General features: G+C 49.8%; 1 protein-coding gene across 5 annotated transcripts in view; it reads right to left on the reverse strand.

Moving 5' to 3' along the window:
• Positions 1 to 19237, reverse strand: part of LOC128335750 (proteoglycan 4-like) — a 41378-nt gene extending 22141 nt beyond the window's left edge. For all 5 annotated transcript variants that reach the window (XM_053274481.1, XM_053274480.1, XM_053274482.1 and 2 more), the window contains exons 1-12: positions 19116 to 19237; positions 16748 to 16831; positions 14953 to 15051; positions 14461 to 14544; positions 13803 to 13925; positions 12508 to 12591; positions 8038 to 8136; positions 6779 to 6907; positions 5152 to 5250; positions 3892 to 4020; positions 2251 to 2349; positions 1325 to 1453 (exon numbers count right to left, since the gene is read on the reverse strand). In XM_053274481.1, the coding sequence (XP_053130456.1) occupies positions 1325 to 1453; positions 2251 to 2349; positions 3892 to 4020; positions 5152 to 5250; positions 6779 to 6907; positions 8038 to 8136; positions 12508 to 12591; positions 13803 to 13925; positions 14461 to 14544; positions 14953 to 15051; positions 16748 to 16831; positions 19116 to 19217 (1260 nt within the window). In that variant the 5' untranslated portion in view covers positions 19218 to 19237. The remainder of the gene's footprint in view (positions 1 to 1324; positions 1454 to 2250; positions 2350 to 3891; positions 4021 to 5151; positions 5251 to 6778; positions 6908 to 8037; positions 8137 to 12507; positions 12592 to 13802; positions 13926 to 14460; positions 14545 to 14952; positions 15052 to 16747; positions 16832 to 19115) is intronic.
• Between the last annotated feature and the right edge of the window lie 498 nt (positions 19238 to 19735).

Raw genomic sequence — 19735 nt, forward strand, 5'->3', positions numbered from 1 at the left:
CCTAGATAACCCACATACTTCAGCAAAGAAGCTGAGCTCAGGGGAAAGCTTGTCCCAGAGAACTTGGTTCTCCATGTCGGGTCTGGGTGCTTCTGATTTCCTCACCTCATCCAGCTTCCGGAGGCACCTTAATATCTGGAAGCGGCCTTCTTTCCTATTGTTGTTAATGGTGCCTTGGAAATATCCATTTAGAAACAATGTGAAGGAACAGAAGGCAGTCCCTGCAGTAGACTTGGACTGCCCAAGTGGGTGGGCCGGGATAGCCTCATATCCAGGAGCAGCAGGAAGCCTTCACTGTAAGTGACCAATGCCCCGTTCCCTGCTGCGAAGGAGGATGTTTTGTAGGACATGCCACAGCTGATGAGCCCGGGTGGGAAGCACCTGGGACTACTGCTGAGGGAGTACCGACTGTAGCACTCTCCTACCAAATGCAGCTTCGGCAGAGCATTGACTGTCCATCTTGTAATGTCTTGTGAAAGTAGACCGGTAAGATTAGGTCGCTGCTTTATATATCTCGGAAAGGGGAGCGTTTGTAGAGGAGGCAGCCGTTGCTGCCCCTGCCCTGCTCAAATGAGCTGAGCTATGGAGAGGCGTTGGTATTTTCAACATGATATTTAAAATTGATCTGTGGAATTTTGCTGATAGGTTAGACTGGAGGGCCTTGTAGTGTCCAGAATGTTGTGGAGATTCCATGTCAGGAATCAGTCTACGGTAGGTGGCAAAAACAGCGTGGGTCCTCTGAGGAAATGTTTTAGGTGAGATTTATGTTTTATTTATTAGGTTTATGGGATGCTCTTGACGGGAGTGAGAGGCCAACAGTTGCTGCCCTTGCCCTGGTCGAATGAGCTGAGCAATGGAGAGGCCTTGGTATTTTCAACATGACATGCAGGCTTTGATCCTCTTGGCAATAGTAAATTTTGAGGCCTTCTGGCCCATGGAAGTAGGGAGATACGACACGGACAAGGCACATGAAGACTGGCAGTGCTCAGTGTGTTGGATGTAGGTCTTTAAGCATCCTCAGACATCTGGGCTGTGCCATGCACGCTCCAACGGATGTGAAGGTTTGGGACAGAAAGAAGGCAGGAGGACATCCTTCCAAACAGCACATAAGCCCTCATGGGTCCCTGTGAGAGACTGGACAGGATTCTGCCCTTTTCCAGGGATGTAAGCTTGGACCTGCTGCAGAGAAGGCAGCCAGTCTACCACTGAGCTTTGGGCTTTCCTGGCATGAGTGGGGGGGGGGGGCTGTGGATGGCCACATTCACTTGAAACATGGGGCGCTACTTCCAGTCTAGGCTGGCAGTGCTGGAAGGGCAGTGCTTACCACATCTCTGGTGCTCTCGATGGAGCCTGCGGTGCTTGGTGTGACAGGAGCTGATGGAGGAGCCGGCAGGGGCTGTGATGGTGTTGATAGTCTGGGGCTGGTTGGTAGACCTGGCCTCTGCGGAGTCTCCTGGATTCAAGAAGAGGAAGAAAGGCATGAGGAGGGTGCCTGCTGCATCCTGGGCCTCCAAAACATGTGGCGTGACTTACAAATAAGAATACAATGGATATTTATAGACCCCTTTTCAACAAAAGGTTCCACAGGGGGTTTACACAGATATAAAGAGAGATGGTCCCTTGTCCCCAAAGGGATCACAATCTAAAACAGAAACATAAGAAACACCGCTCTGGGCTCCTTGGAGGAAGAGCGTGATGTAAAATGTAAAATAAATATCAATAAATAAGATACACCCCAGCAACTGCCACTGGAAGGATGCTGTGCAGGGGATAGATAGGGCCAGTTGCTCTCATCTGGGATATGCCCACATGGTTTGACTAAGAGAGTAGGGGGGACAAAACGCTAAGCAGCACCCTCCCTTTTCCGCCTGAGGTCCATCTTATCCATGGGGATGGCTACGTCAGCTTGGTAAAGGAGAAGCTGCTAGTAGTCTACCTAGACTAGGCTCACCAGTGCTGGAGGGGCAGAGCTTCCCACATCACGGGGGGGGAGGGGGGCTGCAGTGATGGTGAGGGGCAGAGAGAGTGGAGGCAAGGGCTGCTCAAGAGGTGGACGTGGGGCTTTTCAGCTGGGATTGGGAGAGGACGGGGCGGGGGACACCAATCTATACCTGCCCAGCCCCAATTGCAACAGCACCCAGTCCAAGACCCCCCTCGTTTCTGCCCTAGATAACCCACATACTTCAGCAAAGAAGCTGAGTTCAGGGGAAAGTTCTCCATGTCGGGTCTGTGTGCTTCTGATTTCCTCACCTCATCCAGCTTCCGGAGGCACCTTAATATCTGGAAGCGGCCTTCTTTCCAATTCTTGTTAACCACGACTTGTAGGTGCACAGCCTTTTCCTTTGGTCCCTGGTGGAACAAAAGAGCCATTCACTAGCCAAGATGGAATGAGGTATATGCATGAAATTCATCATAATCAACATCATCTCCAACATGTTCCCAGTATCGCTTCCCCAAAGGACGCTAAACAGCACCCTCAGTTTTCAGTCTGATGTCCATCTGATCCCTCCACCTGCCAGAGGTGTTTTCTCTCGACCCTGGAGGAACAAAATGCAATTCACCAGCTAAGGCACGAAAGATTGGTTACTTGCCATGAAGGATCCTTCCTACTGCTGGATATGAGGACATCCCTGCTGCTCCAGAGGCAGGACTATGCAAATTAGCTTCGAAGGATTAAACAGGCCTGGGAAGGATACCCACCCCACCCACCCCAGTTCTGTACAGGCAAGTCGGGAGAAGAGGAAATATCCATTTAGAAACAATGTGAAGGAACAGAAGGCAGTCCCTGCAGTAGACTTGGACTGCCCAAGTGGGTGGGCCGGGATAGCCTCATATCCAGGAGCAGCAAGAAGCCATCACTGTAAGTGACCAATGCCCCGTTCCCAGCTGTGAAGGAGGACGTTTTGTGGGACATGCCACAGCTGATGAGCCCGGGTGGGAAACATCTGGGACTACTGCTGAGGGAGTACCTACTGTTGCACTGTCCTACCGAATGCAGCTTCGGCAGAGCATTGACTGTCCATCTTGTAATGTCTTGTGAAAGTAGACCGGTAAGATTAGATCGCTGCTTTATATATCTCGGAAAGGGGAGCGTTTGTAGAGGAGGCAGCCGTTGCTGCCCCTGCCCTGGTCAAATGAGCTGAGCTATGGAGAGGCGTTGGTATTTTCAACATGATATTTAAAATTGATCTGTGGAATTGAGCTGATAGGTTAGACTGGAGGGCCTTGTAGTGTCCAGAATGTTGTGGAGATTCCATGTCAGGAATCAGTCTACGGTAGGTGGCAAAAACTGCGTGGCTCCTCTGAGGAAACTTTTTAGGTGAGATTTATGGTTTATTTATTAGGTTTATGGGATGCTCTTGACGGGAGTGAGAGGCCAACAGTTGCTGCCCTTGCCCTGGTCGAATGAGCTGAGCTATGGAGAGGCCTTGGTATTTTCAACATGTTATGCAGGCTTTGATCCTCTTGGCAATAGTAACTTTTGAGGCCTTCTGGCCCATGGAAGTAGGGAGATAAGACACGGACAAGGCACATGAAGACCGGCAGTGCTCAGTGTGTTGGATGTAGGTCTTAAAACATCCTCGGACATCTGGGCTGTGCCACGCACGCTCCAACGGATGTGAAGGTTTGGGACAGAAAGAAGGCAGGAGGACGTCCTTCCAAACAGCACATAAGCCCTCATGGGTCCCTGTGAGAGACTGGACAGGATTCTCCCCTTTTCCAGGGATGTAAACTCGGACCTGCTGCAGAGAACGCAGCCAGTCTACCACTGAGCTTTGGGCTTTCGGCATGAGTGTGGGGTGGGTGGGGGGCTGTGGATGGCCACATTCACTTGAAACATGGGGCGCTACTTCCAGTCTAGGCTGGCAGTGCTGGAGGGGCAGTGCTTACCACATATCCAGGGCTCTCGAAGGAGCCTGCAGTGCTGGATGGGACAGGAACTGATGGAGGAGCCGGCAGGGGCTGTGGTGTTGTTGATTGTCTGGGGCTGGTTGGCAGACCTGGCCTCTGCGGAGTCTCCTGGATTCAAGAAGAGGAAGAAAGGCGTGAGGAGGGTGCCTGCTGCATCCTGGGCCTCCAAAACATGTGGCATGACTTACAAATAAGAATCCAATGGATATTTATAGACCCCTTTTCAACAAAAGGTTCCACAGGGGGTTTACACAGATATAAAGAAAGATGGTCCCTTGTCCCCAAAGGGATCACAATCTAAAACAGAAACATAAGAAACACCACTCTGGGCTTCTTGGAAGAAGTGCGGGATGTAAAATGTAAAATAAATATAAATAAATAAGATACATCCCAGCAACTGCCACTGGAGGGATGCTGTGCTGGGGATGGATCGGGCCAGTTGTTCTCATCTGGGATATGCCTTATAGCGCCCACATGGTTTGACTAAGAGAGTGGGGTGGAGAAAACGCTAAGCAGCACCCTCCCTTTTCCGCCTGAGGTCCATCTGATCCATGGGGAAGGCCACGTCAGCTTGGTCAAGGAGAAGCTGCTAGTAGTCTACCTAGACTAGGCTCACCAGTGCTGGAGGGGCAGAGCTTCCCACATCATGGGGAGCGCCAGGGGGGGCTGCAGTGATGGCAAGGGGCAGAGACAGTGGAGGCAAGGGCTGCTCAAGAGATGGACATGGGGCTTATCAGCTGGGCCTGGGATAGGACGGGGCGGGGGCACACGCGTAACAACGATCGGGCAAGGGGAGACAGTTGTCTAGGGGCCCCACTGCCTGGAGGAGCCTCCCAGAGGCACCTCACGTGACTTCCCATTGCCCCCTGCCCAGCCCCAAGGCCCCTCAGCCACTTGCTCTGCTCGCCTTCTCTCCTGCTTGTTCTCCTGGCCCACAATGGAAGCAGTAGACAAGCTGCAAAGAGCTCCTTTTCTCCCGCTTCTCAGCTGAGACAGTGGAGGCAAGGGCTGCTCAAGAGGTGGACGTGGGGCTTTTCAGCTGGGGCTGGGAGAGGACGGGCCGGGGGACACCAATCTACACCTGCCCAGCCCCAATTGCAACAGCACCCAGGCCAAGACCCCCCTCGTTTCTGCCCTAGATAACCCACATACTTCAGCAAAGAAGCTTAGCTCAGGGGAAAGCCTGTCCCAGAGAACTGGGTTCTCCATGTCGGGTCTGTGTGCTTCCGATTTCCTCACCTCATCCAACTTCCGGAGGCACTTTAATATCTGGAAACGGCCTTCTTTCCTATTGTTGTTAATGACGACTTGTGGGTGTAGAGCCTTTTCCTTTGGTCGCTGGTGGAACAAAAGAGCCATTCACTAGCCAAGATGGAATGAGGTATATGCATGAAATTCATCATAATCAACATCATCTCCAACATGTTCCCAGTATCGCTTCCCCAAAGGACGCTAAACAGCACCCTCAGTTTTCAGTCTGATGTCCATCTGATCCCTCCACCTGCCAGATGTGTTTTCTCTCGACCCTGGAGGAACAAACTGCAATTCGCCAGCTAAGGCACGAAAGATTGGTTACTTGCCATGAAGGATCCTTCCTACTGCTGGATATGAGGACATCTCTGCTGCTCCAGAGGCAGGACTATGCAAATTAGCTTCGAAGGATTAAACAGGCCTGGGAAGGATACCCACCCCACCCGCCCCAGTTCTGTACAGGCAAGTCGGGAGAAGAGGAAATATCCATTTAGAAACAATGTGAAGGAACAGAAGGCAGTCCCTGCAGTAGACTTGGACTGCCCAAGTGGGTGGGCCGGGATAGCCTCATATCCAGGAGCAGCAGGAAGCCTTCACTGTAAGTGACCAATGCCCCGTTCCCTGCTGCGAAGGAGGATGTTTTGTGGGACATGCCACAGCTGATGAGCCCGGGTGGGAAACATCTGGGACTACTGCTGAGGGAGTACGGACTGTAGCACTGTCCTACCGAATGCAGCTTCGGCAGAGCATTGACTGTCCATCTTGTAATGTCTTGTGAAAGTAGACCGGTAAGATTAGATCGCTGCTTTATATATCTCGGAAAGGGGAGCGTTTGTAGAGGAGGCAGCCGTTGCTGCCCCTGCCCTGGTCAAATGAGCTGAGCTATGGAGAGGCGTTGGTATTTTCAACATGATATTTAAAATTGATCTGTGGAATTTTGCTGATAGGTTAGACTGGAGGGCCTTGTAGTGTCCAGAATGTTGTGGAGATTCCATGTCAGGAATCAGTCTACGGTAGGTGGCAAAAACAGCGTGGCTCCTCTGAGGAAACGTTTTAGGTGAGATTTATGGTTTATTTATTAGGTTTATGAGATGCTCTTGACGGGAGTGAGAGGCCAACAGTTGCTGCCCTTGCCCTGGTCGAATGAGCTGAGCAATGGAGAGGCCTTGATATTTTCAACATGATATGCAGGCTTTGATCCTCTTGGCAATAGTAACTTTTGAGGCCTTCTGGCCCATGGAAGTTGGGAGATACGACACGGACAAGGCCCATGAAGACCGGCAGTGCTCAGTGTGTTGGATGTAGGTCTTTAAGCATCCTCGGACATCTGGGCTGTGCCATGCACGCTCCAACGCATGTGAAGGTTTGGGACAGAAAGAAGGCAGCAGGACGTCCAGCCCTCATGGGTCCCTGTGAGAGACTGGACAGGATTCTGCCCTTTTCCAGGGATGGAAGCTCGGACCGGCTGCAGAGAAGGCAGCCAGTCTACCACTGAGCTTTGGGCTTTCCTGGCATGAGTGGGGGGTGGGGGTGGGCTGTGGATGGCCACATCCACTTGAAACATGGGGCGCTACTTCCAGTCTATGCTAGGCAGTGTTGGAGGGGCAGTGCTTACCACATCTCCGGTGCTCTTGAGGGAGCCTGCAGTGCTTTGCAGGACTGGAGCTGATGGAGGTGGAGGCAGGGGCTGTGGTGGTGTTGATAGTCTGGGGGTGGTTGGCAGAGCTGGGCTCTGCGGAGTCTCCTGGATTCAAGAAGAGGAAGAAAGGCGTGAGGAGGGTGCCTGCTGCATCCTGGGCCTCCAAAACATGTGGCATGACTTACAAATAAGAATACGATGGATATTAATAGACCCCTTTTCAACAAAAGTTTCTACAGGGGGTTTACACAGATATAAAGAAAGATGGTCCCTTGTCCCCAAAGGGATCACAATCTAAAACAGAAACATAAGAAACACCACTCTGGGCTTCTTGGAAGAAGTGCGGGATGTAAAATGTAAGATAAATATAAATAAATAAGATACACCCCAGCAACTGCCACTGGATGGATGCTGTGCTGGGGATGGATCGGGCCAGTTGTTCTCATCTGGGATATGCCTTATAGCGCCCACATGGTTTGACTAAGAGAGTGGGGTGGAGAAAACGCTAAGCAGCACCCTCCCTTTTCCGCCTGAGGTCCATCTGATCCATGGGGAAGGCCACGTCAGCTTGGTCAAGGAGAAGCTGCTAGTAGTCTACCTAGACTAGGCTCACCAGTGCTGGAGGGGCAGAGCTTTCCACATCATGGGGAGCGCCGGGGGGGCTGCAGTGATGGCAAGGGGCAGAGACAGTGGAGGCAAGGGCTGCTCAAGAGGTGGACGTGGGGCTCTTCAGCTGGGCCTGAGAGAGGACGGGGCGGGGGCACACGCGTAACAACGATCGGGCAAGGGGAGACAGTTGTCTAGGGGCCCCACTGCCTGGAGGAGCCTCCCAGAGGCACCTCACGTGACTTCCCATTGCCCCCTGCCCAGCCCCAAGGCCCCTCAGCCACTTGCCCTGCTCGCCTTCTCTCATGCTTGTTCTCCTGGCCCGCAATGGAAGCAGCAGACAAGCTGCAAAGAGCTCCTTTTCTCCCGCTTCTCAGCTGAGACAGTGGAGGCAAGGGCTGCTCAAGAGGTGGACGTCGGGCTTTTCAGCTGGGACTGGGAGAGGACGGGCCGGGGGACACCAATCTACACCTGCCCAGCCCCAATTGCAACAGCACCCAGGCCAAGACCCCCCTCGTTTCTGCCCTAGATAACCCACATACTTCAGTAAAGAAGCTTAGCTCAGGGGAAAGCTTGTCCCAGAGAACTGGGTTCTCCATGTCGGGTCTGTGTGCTTCTGATTGCCTCACCTCATCCAACTTCCGGAGGCACTTTAATATCTGGAAGCGGCCTTCTTTCCTATTTTTGTTAATGACGACTTGTGGGTGCAGAGCCTTTTCCTTTGGTCCCTGGTGGAACAAAAGAGCCATTCACTAGCCAAGATGGAATGAGGTATATGCATGAAATTCATCATAATCAACATCATCTCCAAAATGTTCCCAGTATTGCTTCCCCAAAGGACGCTAAACAGCACCCTCAGTTTTCAGTCTGATGTCCATCTGATCCCTCCACCTGCCAGATGTGTTTTCTCTCGACCCTGGAGGAACAAACTGCAATTCACCAGCTAAGGCACGAAAGATTGGTTACTTGCCATGAAGGATCCTTCCTACTGCTGGATATGAGGACATCTCTGCTGCTCCAGAGGCAGGACTATGCAAATTAGCTTCGAAGGATTCAACAGGCCTGGGAAGGATATCCACCCCACCCGCCCCAGTTCTGTACAGGCAAGTCGGGAGAAGAGGAAATATCCATTTAGAATCAATGTGAAGGAACAGAAGGCAGTCCCTGCAGTAGACTTGGACTGCCCAAGTGGGTGGGCCGGGATAGCCTCATATCCAGGAGCAGCAAGAAGCCATCACTGTAAGTGACCATAGCCCAGTTCCCTGCTGCGAAGGAGGACGTTTTGTGGGACATGCCACAGCTGATGAGCACCTGGGACTACTGCTGAGGGAGTACGGACTATAGCACTCTCCTACCGAATGCAGCTTTGGCAGAGCATTGACTGTCCATCTTGTAATGTCTTGTGAAAGTAGACCGATAAGATTAGATCGCTGCTTTATATATCTCGGAAAGGGGAGCGTTTGTAGAGGAGGCTGCCGTTGCTGCCCCTGCCCTGGTCAAATGAGCTGAGCTATGGAGAGGCGTTGGTATTTTCAACATGATATTTAAAATTGATCTGTGGAATTGATCTGATAGGTTCGTGGAATTGAGCTGATAGGTTAGACTGGAGGGCCTTGTAGTGTCCAGAATGTTGTGGAGATTCCATGTCAGGAATCAGTCTACGGTAGTTGGCAAAAACAGCGTGGCTCCTCTGAGGAAATGTTTTAGGTGATATTTATGGTTTATTTATTAGGTTTATGAGATGCTGTTGACGGGAGTGAGAGGCCAACAGTTGCTGCCCTTGCCCTGGTCGAATGAGCTGAGCAATGGAGAGGGTCCTTGGTATTTTCAACATGATATGCAGGCTTTGATCCTCTTGGCAATAGTAACTTTTGAGGCCTTCTGGCCCATGGAAGTAGGGAGATACGACACGGACAAGGCACATGAAGACCGGCAGTGCTCAGTATGTTGGATGTAGGTCTTTAAGCATCCTCAGACATCTGGGCTGTGCCATGCACGCTCCAACGGATGTGAAGGTTTGTGACAGAAAGAAGACAGGAGGACGTCCTGGGATCTGTGAAAAATTGAAGGCTCCGGCATCTATCTGAAAGAGTCTGGTGAGAATATGCATAAGTGTTTTTTGACAGATAGGGCCTCAAGCTCCAACATTCTGCTGGCGGAGGTGACAGCTACTAGGAATATCAGTTTATAGGACAGAAGGCAATGTGGAATTGATCTGATAGGTTAGACTGGAGCCCGCTCTCCCCGCAAACCCTCTGGAGGTGGGTCTCACCCATTGTGAGACCCGCCTCAGTATATGGCAGCTTCCTATTTTCCTTTTTTATCTGGAGCTGCCCACTGGAATCACACCTCACCATTTTTTAAATAGCTGCGCTGGTTGCCAATTTGTTTCCAGGTCCAATCCAAGGTGCTGTTTTTGACCTTTAAAGCCCTTAATGGTTTGGGCCCTGGATACCTGAAAGACCTCCTGCTCCCCAAGGTTGCTGCCCACTTGATGAGGTCATCTGCTCCCCGTGCTGACAAAGAGGGAGGTTCGGCTGTCGTGCACGCAGTACAGGGCTTTCTCAGTCATTGCCCCCAGATTCTGGAATGCTATCCACTCCTCAGTCTCCATCACAGTTTTTAGAAAGCGTGTGAAATCTTGGCTTTTCACCCAGGCTTTTATACGATTGTTCCTATTGCTGCTGCTTTGTATCTTTTATGGCTACAGTATATTGTGCTTGTTTTTTCTTCTTTAATTCTTTTAATCTTTGTTTTTTAATCTTGTTTTTTAATCACATCTGTATTTTCTTTTCTAGCTGCTTTTTAATTAGTGTAATTTTTGTAGCCTTGTTTTAACTTTTGTGCGAACCACCTTAAGGTTTTTTTTTAATGAAAGGCAGTATAGAAATTTAACAATAATAAATACATAAATTTGATCCATTACAATGGTCATATTTGATCCAGCTGATCGAAAAGTATCCAATGGGAAGAGATTGTATTAGCGTTATCAAGCTCACATTATAGTTAGTCCCTGGACTCAATCCCTAACCGGCCTTTTAAAAAGGGACACTGATGATTTGGAAGAAATTGATATTTCGTTTATCATCTCTTAATTCCCCACTTACCCAGTAACATTCCTTCCCTAAATTATAAAAATAATTGGCAGAAGAAAAAGAATCAGTTAGTGAGATTGAGAGGTGGATACCATAAAGGTGAATTTAGGACACTCGATCCAATACAATCACTTTTTATAGAGCAGAGTGGGTTGTGGTTTCAGCTGATACAACTGAAGGCATTTCTGTCTTTGCCCCAGATGCTATCTGTGGCCGGTAGAGACCTGACCAGGTTTGAGAAGCTGGTGACAGAAAGTGGCTATGAAGCAAAAGGTTTAATATCCAAGCACTATCCGACTCTGTTAAAATGTGAATTAATACCATTGACCAGACTGAAACTTGTCAGGGAGATGGATCTGGCAAGAGTTTTCATGAAAGAAAAGTGGGGAGAGAAAGGACTCGTAAATCTGTAGATTCTGTCTCAGCCCAAATCGAGAAAAATTATATTAAAATAGTCCATAGATGGTACATGACTCTGGTGAGATTAGCGCACATTGCAAAGATTTTGAAAGAGCTGCACATTGCAAAGATTTTGAAAGAGCCCCCATTTTGAAAGAGCTGCACTGGCTACCAGTTCGTTTCCAGGTCCAATTCAAGGTGCTGGTTTTGACCTTTAAAGCCCTAAACAGTTTGGGCCTGGGGTATTTGAGGGACCGCCTGCTCCCAAGGGTTGCTGCCCGCTTGACGAGGACATCTGAGGGGGCCCTGCTCCGGGTGCCGACAATGAGAGAGGCCCGGTTGTCGTGCACTCGGGACAGGGCCTTCTCTGTTGCTGCCCCCAGACTCTGGAATGCTCTCCCAGTGGCCATTTGTTCCTCGGGCTCCATCACGGCTTTTAGAAAGCTTGTAAAGACTTGGCTTTTTACCCAGGCTTTTACATAATCGTTTTTACTTCTGCTTCTGGGTGTTTTTATTTGTTGTATTGTTTTATGCTTGTTTTTATGTTTTTATACTCTTAGCATGATGTTTTTATTGTGTTTTTATTGTATGTTTTTAACGTTTGTAAACCGCCTTGGGGCTATCTTTTAACGAAGGGCGGTATAAAAATGCAAAAATAAATAAATAAATAAATAAATAAATTAAAATAAAAAGAGAATGTCTGCTAAATGCTGGAGCAATGATTGTAAGGCGACAGGGACCTCCTATCACTAGGGTGGACTTGTCCAAGAGTTGGGAATTTCTAGAAATTGGTTTTTATAGAGATGGCACAAGTCACTGTTCAGAGATTCAGCCAGATCCCCTCTTGGCACTCTTAGTAGTAGCAGTAGTAGTTGTTTTTTGGGGGGGAGAATTAGAGACATTGAAATCTAAAGATTTACTGTCCTGTATGTTGCTAGCAACTAGATTAATCATAGGCAGACATTGGAAAGAGGGAGAGTTATCCCTAGAGGATCGGGATAACAAACTCTGTTATCTAGCAACAACCCCAAAAACTGACTTATTCTTTCAAGGTGTAATTCCAGCCCAATCTTGTATTATGATCAAGCAGCATCTATTCTTATTTTTGAACTATAAATATTATGGTAAGGAGGGGACAACCCAATCCATTCATGTTTGCAAAGATGTATTTGTTTAAGAATGACCAAGAATGACATCGTAGAGTATTCTGTGTTCAATGCTTTGTAGTCATCGGCTTGGGCCTCTTCTTCCCTTTCTTTTTAATGATGGTTTTTAGAAATGTATTGTAATGGTGTCTGGTGTTTTTAAATAAGGATCTCTTTTTAATTTTTTTTTTAAAAAGCTGGTTTGAGGTCTGGATTCCTCCTGGGACTCTGAAGGCATTTCCTCCTACTTCGGTCATATGCTGGGAGAAAGTGCTGGGTAGGATGACCCTGTCTGAGTCGGCACCCACCTCCCACGGGTTCCTCTCCCTCTCCTCTGATCTAGTTTCTGATTTGTACGTGACTGGGGCTCCAGAGGGCACACAGCTCCTAAGACTGGCCGGGAGCTTGTCTGACCCTTCCCCTTCTTCAGTTAGGAATTCCACTGTTTCCCATACATTACCTGCATGGCTTCCAGGGCTTGGAGAACTCGAGAGGAGCAGCCGCTGAGCCCGCACCATCCCTTTGTGCCTTTCCCTCCCGTGACCTGTAGCGAGAAGGTTGACAAACAGCCAATTAGTGCCCCACTCAAACCTGCATTTCCTCATTTCCCCACCCCCCTCAGGTTCCGACCCTCATTCCTCTTCCTTAATTAATGTTAGACTTGCATAAAACATATGCTGAAAGGTCTCAGCATGTGATCAGAGGGTTCCTTTGGCTCAAATATGTTAAGAGAAGCACCCAGTCCTGGGGGAAGGCAAGTCTCTGGGACCTGTAACAGAAGGTTAAGCACAGACTTGGTACTTGGAGGGTTGAAAATGCCTTTTCTCAGCTGGTGGCTGACATCCAGAGCAGCAGCAGAGCACTGGTGGAAGGAGGCTGCACAAGCGCAAAACTCTTGCACTAGCCTGCCACCCTAGCTAGCCAGAAAAAGATCAAAGCCTGCAGTGGGCTTGTCAACATTGCTGAAGCAATGTCTAGCCTGCTCTGGTGTCCCCCTCCAGTTCAACTGTCCCTGCTTGGAGCTATCCAAGGTCTTGAATCTTGCTCCCCCTTAGAGCTGCCTGAGGCAGTGCTATTCCGGTGGGCTGATGTGATGTAGATGGAGGTAGGGGTGTGTGTCTGTCTGTCTGTTTATCTGTCTGTCAGAGAGAGAGACAGACAGACAGACAGACAGAACTATGCCCAACGAACTATGCCCAAGACAGACAGAACGAACTATGCCCAAGATTCCCTGGAAAGGGAGGATGCTCATTAAACCACTTTCAGTCTGTGGCATGGATACTGCCCAAGTCTTTGGAAGTGTTACAGACATGTTTTCATTAGAAACATGAGAAGGTGACATCTGGGTGCTAAAGACCAGATAGCAGGCTGAAGTTCTGAGAAGACCATGGGATTCAAGATCTTCCATCAAAGAAAATGTTTTGCTTGCTGCTGCCGACTGTTGTGCCCACGCCACAGCTGATGAACCTGGGTGGGAAGCATCTGGGACTACTTCTGAGGGAGTACCTCCTGCAGCACTCTCCTACCAAATGCAGCTTCGGCAGAGCATTGAGTGCAGGCATGGAGGGAGGCTGGCGGCGGCACCCTGGCCCTGCCCCCTGCGTCTGACAGCAGACATGGGGGCCAGCTAGCGAAGTCAGGTGTAGGGACATGGTCTTTCCTGCACAGTTGGGACCCACAGCTGGACACATTTGCTTGAAACATGGGGCGCTATGTCCAGTCTTGGCTCAACAGTGCTGGAGGGGCAGTGCTTACCGCAACATGGGCCTTCTTGGTCGCAGTGCTGGGCAGGGCTGCAACTGAGGGTGCAGGCTGGCGCTTTGGTGCGGGTGATGCTGCTAGGCGCAATCTTGGTGGTGGCATCACTCTTGGCCTATACTGGATGCAAGAGTGAGAAGAAAGGCATGAGGAGAGCTCCTGCTGTGCTATGGACCTCAACAAAAGCAGCAGGTGGGGCGCCAACCCCCTCCCCACTTTTAAAAGCGCCAAGACCCTTCTGAGGTCAGCCTTAGAGAATCCACATGGTGTGACTAAGAGAGTGGGGGCAGGGGTAAAGATGCTAACCAGCTAACCTAACCCCAACCAGCACCCTCCATTTTAGCCTGATGTCCATCTGATCCCTCCACCTGCCTCACCTCACTCAATCTGTTCGGTGGATCATTTCTATAGAGATATTGGGGCATCAGTTTTACTATTGATTTCACATTGGGATGAAGTGGTACAAGATTGTTTATACCCTTGTAATTTATTCACAGTAATGCGAGATTTCTGTGTAAAGGAGATTAAACTGGAGATTAAATTTCTGTGTAAAGGAGATTAAACTGTGTAAAGGAGATCAAACTGGGCCCACCAGTTTGGTGCAGACCCCTACTCTCCTCTTCTGTTAGGAATGGCAGTGTTTCCCAAGCATTACCTTCCCGGCTTCCATCTCCTGCAGTATTCTGTAGGTCGAAGTGCTGAGCCCGCACCATCCATCTGTGGCGTTTTTTGCAGTAACCTGTCAGGAGGGGGTAAACAATAGGCCATTTAGTGGCCAACTCAACCCTGCATGCTAGAGGGAGAGTGCCAGATACGGCAGTGCCTCTCTCTGTAGCATCCTTCTGTTTCTTTTCTTTATGTGCACTGGAATAGTCATGATGCCCAGCAGTGGAGCGGGGCGGGGGAGCAGGAGGAGGAGAAAAGATCTCTTCCGAGTAACTGTGCCTGTCTTGCCCTATTCCTGACTCAGTGTTAGAACATCCCGACAGCTCAGACCCAGATGGCTGCCGCTTCACTGGAACCCCTTGCACAAGTGAAATGGGGGAAAGATCTAGCACTCCCTACATGGCCCGGGAATGCAGTCCACCCCTTGGGTCCAAGCCCCAGCCCTCTTCCATAGGGAACTTAAGACTTGCATAAAACATACGCGGATAGGTGTCGGCATGTGGCGGACAGGTTCCTTAGGGCGATGTTGACTCCCACGGCAAGATGCACCCATTCCTGGGGCGACCTGAGGCTCTTGGATCTGAGACAGAAAGATTCAGCACAGTCTCAGTAACCCGAGGACCAAAAATGCATTTCCTCAGATGGCGGCTGACATCCAGAGCAGCAGCAGAGCGCTACTAGAAGGATGCTGCATAAGTGCAAAGCTCTTGTGCTAGCCAGCAAGAGATTGAAGCCTTTTTCTGAAGCAAAGTCGAGCCTGCGCTGGTGTTTCCCACCCAGTGCAATTGTCCCTCTCCAGAGCTATCCAAGGTCCTGATCTTCCTGCCAGAATCTTGCTCGTCTGCCTGTGCCAGTGTTCTTCAGCGGCAGTCCCCACCAACTCAATGTGCCTGTCTAGCCTTAACCCTGACACATTGTTTATTTGGCCTGTGTGCAGCTTTGGCTGTGATGCACCCCCCACCCCAGGGTGAAAAGGAGAGGTGGGATTCTCTTCTGATTAACTGTCGTGTCCCTTTAACTGTCATGTCCCTTAACTGTCAAGTCCCCACAGCTCAGAACCAGGTAGCTCCGCTTGACTGAAACCCCTGGCAAAGTGGAATGGGTGGCAGATCTAGCACTCTCTCCATAGCCTGAGGATGCAGTCCATCCCTCGGGTTCCAATCCCCATCCCTCTTCCACAGGGTATGCACAGGAATGACTTGCGTACGAGTATAGGTCTCAGCACGCAACAGGGAGATTCTTTTGGCCAACGCTCAGGCTCGGTACCTGGAGGACCGAAAATGCACTTATTCATGTTCTGCTCTGACATCCAGAGCAGCAGCAGAGAGCGCTGCTGGAAAGAGGCTGCACAAGTGCAAAACTGTTATGCTAGCCAGCCACCCTAATTAGCCTGCAAGACATCTAAGCCTGCAGTGCGCTTGTCCACATTGCCGAAGCAATGTCTGCCCTGCTCTGGTCTCCCCCTCCAGTTCAAGGGTCCCTGCCAGAGCTATCCAAGGTCCTGCCAGAATCTTGCTTCCCCTCAGAGCTTCCTGGGGCAGTCAGGAAGCATCTTTAGCGTCAGGCTCCATTCACCCCATGTGCCATGTGTCTGTGGGACTGTGCGCAGCTTCCACCAAAGCCAAATACTCTGCACAGTCCCCCTGTGCCATGTGCGGATGACCATTCCCACAGTACAGTGCTGCCATCTGTGCAGGACCGGCGGTGTGTTTGCGTGTGCTCCCTTAAGGGAAAGTAATCCCCTTGAGCCCCTGCACCACCTTGGAAGGTGCTCAGAGTGCTGGGAAGTGCAGCCCTCCCCAGAGAGCTCTTTAGAGAGGGCTCCATTTCTCTGAAATGGCCCTCCCAGCACTGTAGAAAGCACAGGACTGTGCAGAGGTCAGCACAGTGGGAAATGACTCTCACACTGAAGAGTTTCTGCCAAAATGGTCCCTGCTTGGAAAAGAGTCAAGATTGCTGGTTTGAGGTCTGGACTCTTCCCGGTTCTTTGAAGGCATTTCCTATGACTTTGGTAATATGTTGGATGAAGGTCCTGGCTAGAATGACACTATCCAGGGTCAGCGCCCACCTCCCACCGGTTCCTCCCCCTCTCCTCGGATCTTGTTTTTGATTCGTATGTGACTGGGATTGGGAGGGTGTACAGCTCCAGAGACTGTCTGGGAGCTTGTCCTACCAAGCGGATGGCCATGAGAGCAGCTCTTGAGTGTGTCCTCCATTAAAGCTCTTTTGGTCCTCCCCCTCTTCTCTTAGGAGTGGCTGGGTTTCCCAAACCTTACCCTAATGGCTTCCATTGCTTGTAGTATTCTGCAGACCGAGCTCCTCAGTACACTCCTTTCCTCTGTGGAATTTGTTTCAGTGTCCTGTAGCGAGAAGGTTAAGAACAGGCTGATTAGTGGCCAACACAAACCTGCATTTCCTCACTTTGTGTCAACTTCTAAAAGAAATCAAGAAAAGGACACAGACCCACTTATGAAATCTCAGCTACAGGTGAAACTCGGAAAATTAGAATATCGTGCAAAAGTCCATTAATTTCAGTAGTGCAAATTAAAAGGTGAAACTGATATATGAGACAGACGCATTACATGCAAAGCGAGATAAGTCAAGCCTTAATTTGTTATAATTGTGATGATCATGGCGTACAGCTCATGAAAACCCCAAATCCACAATCCCAGAAAATTGGAATATTACATGGAACCAAGAAGACAAGGATTGTAGAATAGAACAATATCGGACCTCCGAAAAGTATACAGTGTACTGTGCTTGATTGACCAGCAAACTCGCCTGACCTGACCCCATAGAGAATCTATGGGGCATTGCCAAGAGAAGGATGAGAGACATGAGACCAAACAATGCAGAAGAGCTGAAGGCCGCTAATGAAGCATCCTGGTCTTCCATAACACCTCAGCAGTGCCACAGGCTGATAGCATCCATGCCATGCTGCATTGAGGCAGTAATTGCTGCAAAAGGGGCCCAAACCAAGTACTGAATACATATGCATGCTTATACTTTTCAGAGGTCCGATATTGTTCTATTCTACAATCCTTGTCTTCTTGGTTCCATGTAATATTCTAATTTTCTGGGATTGTGGATTTGGGGTGTTCATGAGCTGTACGCCATGATCATCACAATTATAACAAATTAAGGCTTGACTTATCTCGCTTTGCATGTAATGCGTCTGTCTCATATATCAGTTTCACCTTTTAATTTGCATTACTGAAATTAATGGACTTTTGCACGATATTCTAATTTTCCGAGTTTCACCTGTACATTACAGGAATGATCATGGGAGTATTTCGCTGATGGTTCCTATATCTGGCCTAAGACAGAGGATTACCACAGCCTAGAAAGTGCCAGATGCAGCCACTAGAGCTAGAGCTGGGAACACAGCCACATAGGAAGCTGCCTTCTTCCAAGTCAGACCAGTGGTCCATCTAGCTCAGTGTTGCTGACACTGACTGGCAGCGGCCGCTCTCCAAGCTTCCAGACAGGAGTCTCTCCCAGCCCTACTGGGAGATGACAGAGATGGAACCTGGGAGCTCCTGCATGCAAAGCATATGCTCCAGCACTGAACTACAGCCCCCATCCCCTGAGGGTCATCAGCACAGTGATGAAATCACACCCAGACCCCTGGCTGGCATCCAGAGGCCACACCTCAGCATCCTGTCCACAGGTTGAACAAGCTGGTAAATAATCCCTTGGAAAGCCACCTGCTGAGTGGACAGAGAGAAATTGTCTCCCTCTCTCACAACCCTAGAATCAGGGGTTCTCCCATGAAACCGATTGCCCGGAAATTTAGGGCCAACCGAAGCAAGTACTTTTGCACACAGCGCCTTATCAACTTGTGGAATTCTCTGTCACAGTAGGTGATGACGGCCACCAGCTTGAATGTCTTTAAGTGGGGCTTAGACAAATTGATGGAGAATATGCCTATTGATTACCAGTCACACCTCTATTACGGTCAATGACCAGCAATGCTAGTATCCATGGCCGCTAGTCCTGATGGCTACAGGCTCCCTCCGAGCTCAGAGGCAGCATGACTCTGAACACCAGTTGCAGGGGAGCAACAGCAGGAGAGGGGCAGCTTCCCAAGACATCTGGAGCGCCCCTGCGGGAAACAGGGTGCGGGACTGGATGGGCCGAAGGCTTGATCCAGCGAGGATCTTCTTTTGCTCTGATGGCATAGTCATAACTATCGTAGTCCTGGTCCTGCTTATATGTGCATCAGCAACTGGGTTTTGATAGCAGTTGAACAATCATGGCTCCCCACAAAGAGACCTGGGAGTTGTAGCTTGATGAGCTTGTGTGAAGTCTCACAGTCTCAAGAGAACCTTTCGTTCCACTCAAGGCTTTGCCCCTAACCCCATCTCAGACCCCCTCTAAGACTGTCTCCTGCAGCTAAGCCAATAGACCGGTTTCTTTCCCCTTGGACCTGGCCCATGGACCTGGCCCATTTAGCATTAGCCCCTCCCACTCTTCGGCCACAGCCCCTTTACTAGACACAGATCAACCTGCTTGGCATCCAAAGGACTGGCTGATGTCCAGCATGAAATGATCTTAGGAAAAGAACAACTGAACAAAAAACCAGGAGAAACCTCTTTTGACCCAACACCCGGGGTTCACCTGGCAAAATGGGACCCTCCTTACCTGTCTCTGTGCTAAAACTCCAATTTTCTTGAAGACATGGTCATAGACATATGAAATGGGCTGTTTAATGGCCAAAGCCAAAGCCCTGAGGCAGAAGGCCATCTTCACTTCTGATCAGAAAGGCTGAAGTTGGCCAACTGTCTTCTGGAGCATCTTTTGCATTTCTCCATCTCCATGGACACCGGAACTCCCAGCTCTGTTCTATGGGGGGATGGGAGCTGGCCAGGCAGAGACAGTTGGGAGGGGAGAGATGCTGACTGCTGGCAGCAGAGGCTGTGGACTGGGGTGCTGGAACTGAGGTAGAAAAGGTACTCTTCGAGCCTTGGGGTCCCTTAAGAAGAGGTGACATGGGAAAGAATGAGTGACCACTCCAACATCTCTCACCGGGGGTGAGGGTGGGGATTTGAGTTTGACACAGTTGTGGAGCCTGGCAGCTGGGCCCTGTCCTGTTTCACTTTTCTGCAACCTGTCACATTGTTTAGGTACTTCATATACTTTCACTGAAATCACACAAAATAAATGCATGGTATTGGACTGACTTAATGTGATCTCTATGGGTGCAGAATCCAACTAGTCTTGGCACAGAGTTGGGTTAGATTAACAAAGAGTGTCCCACCTTT

Source organism: Hemicordylus capensis, chromosome 11 (assembly GCF_027244095.1).
Source record: "Hemicordylus capensis ecotype Gifberg chromosome 11, rHemCap1.1.pri, whole genome shotgun sequence".
NCBI classification, from domain to species: domain Eukaryota; kingdom Metazoa; phylum Chordata; class Lepidosauria; order Squamata; family Cordylidae; genus Hemicordylus; species Hemicordylus capensis.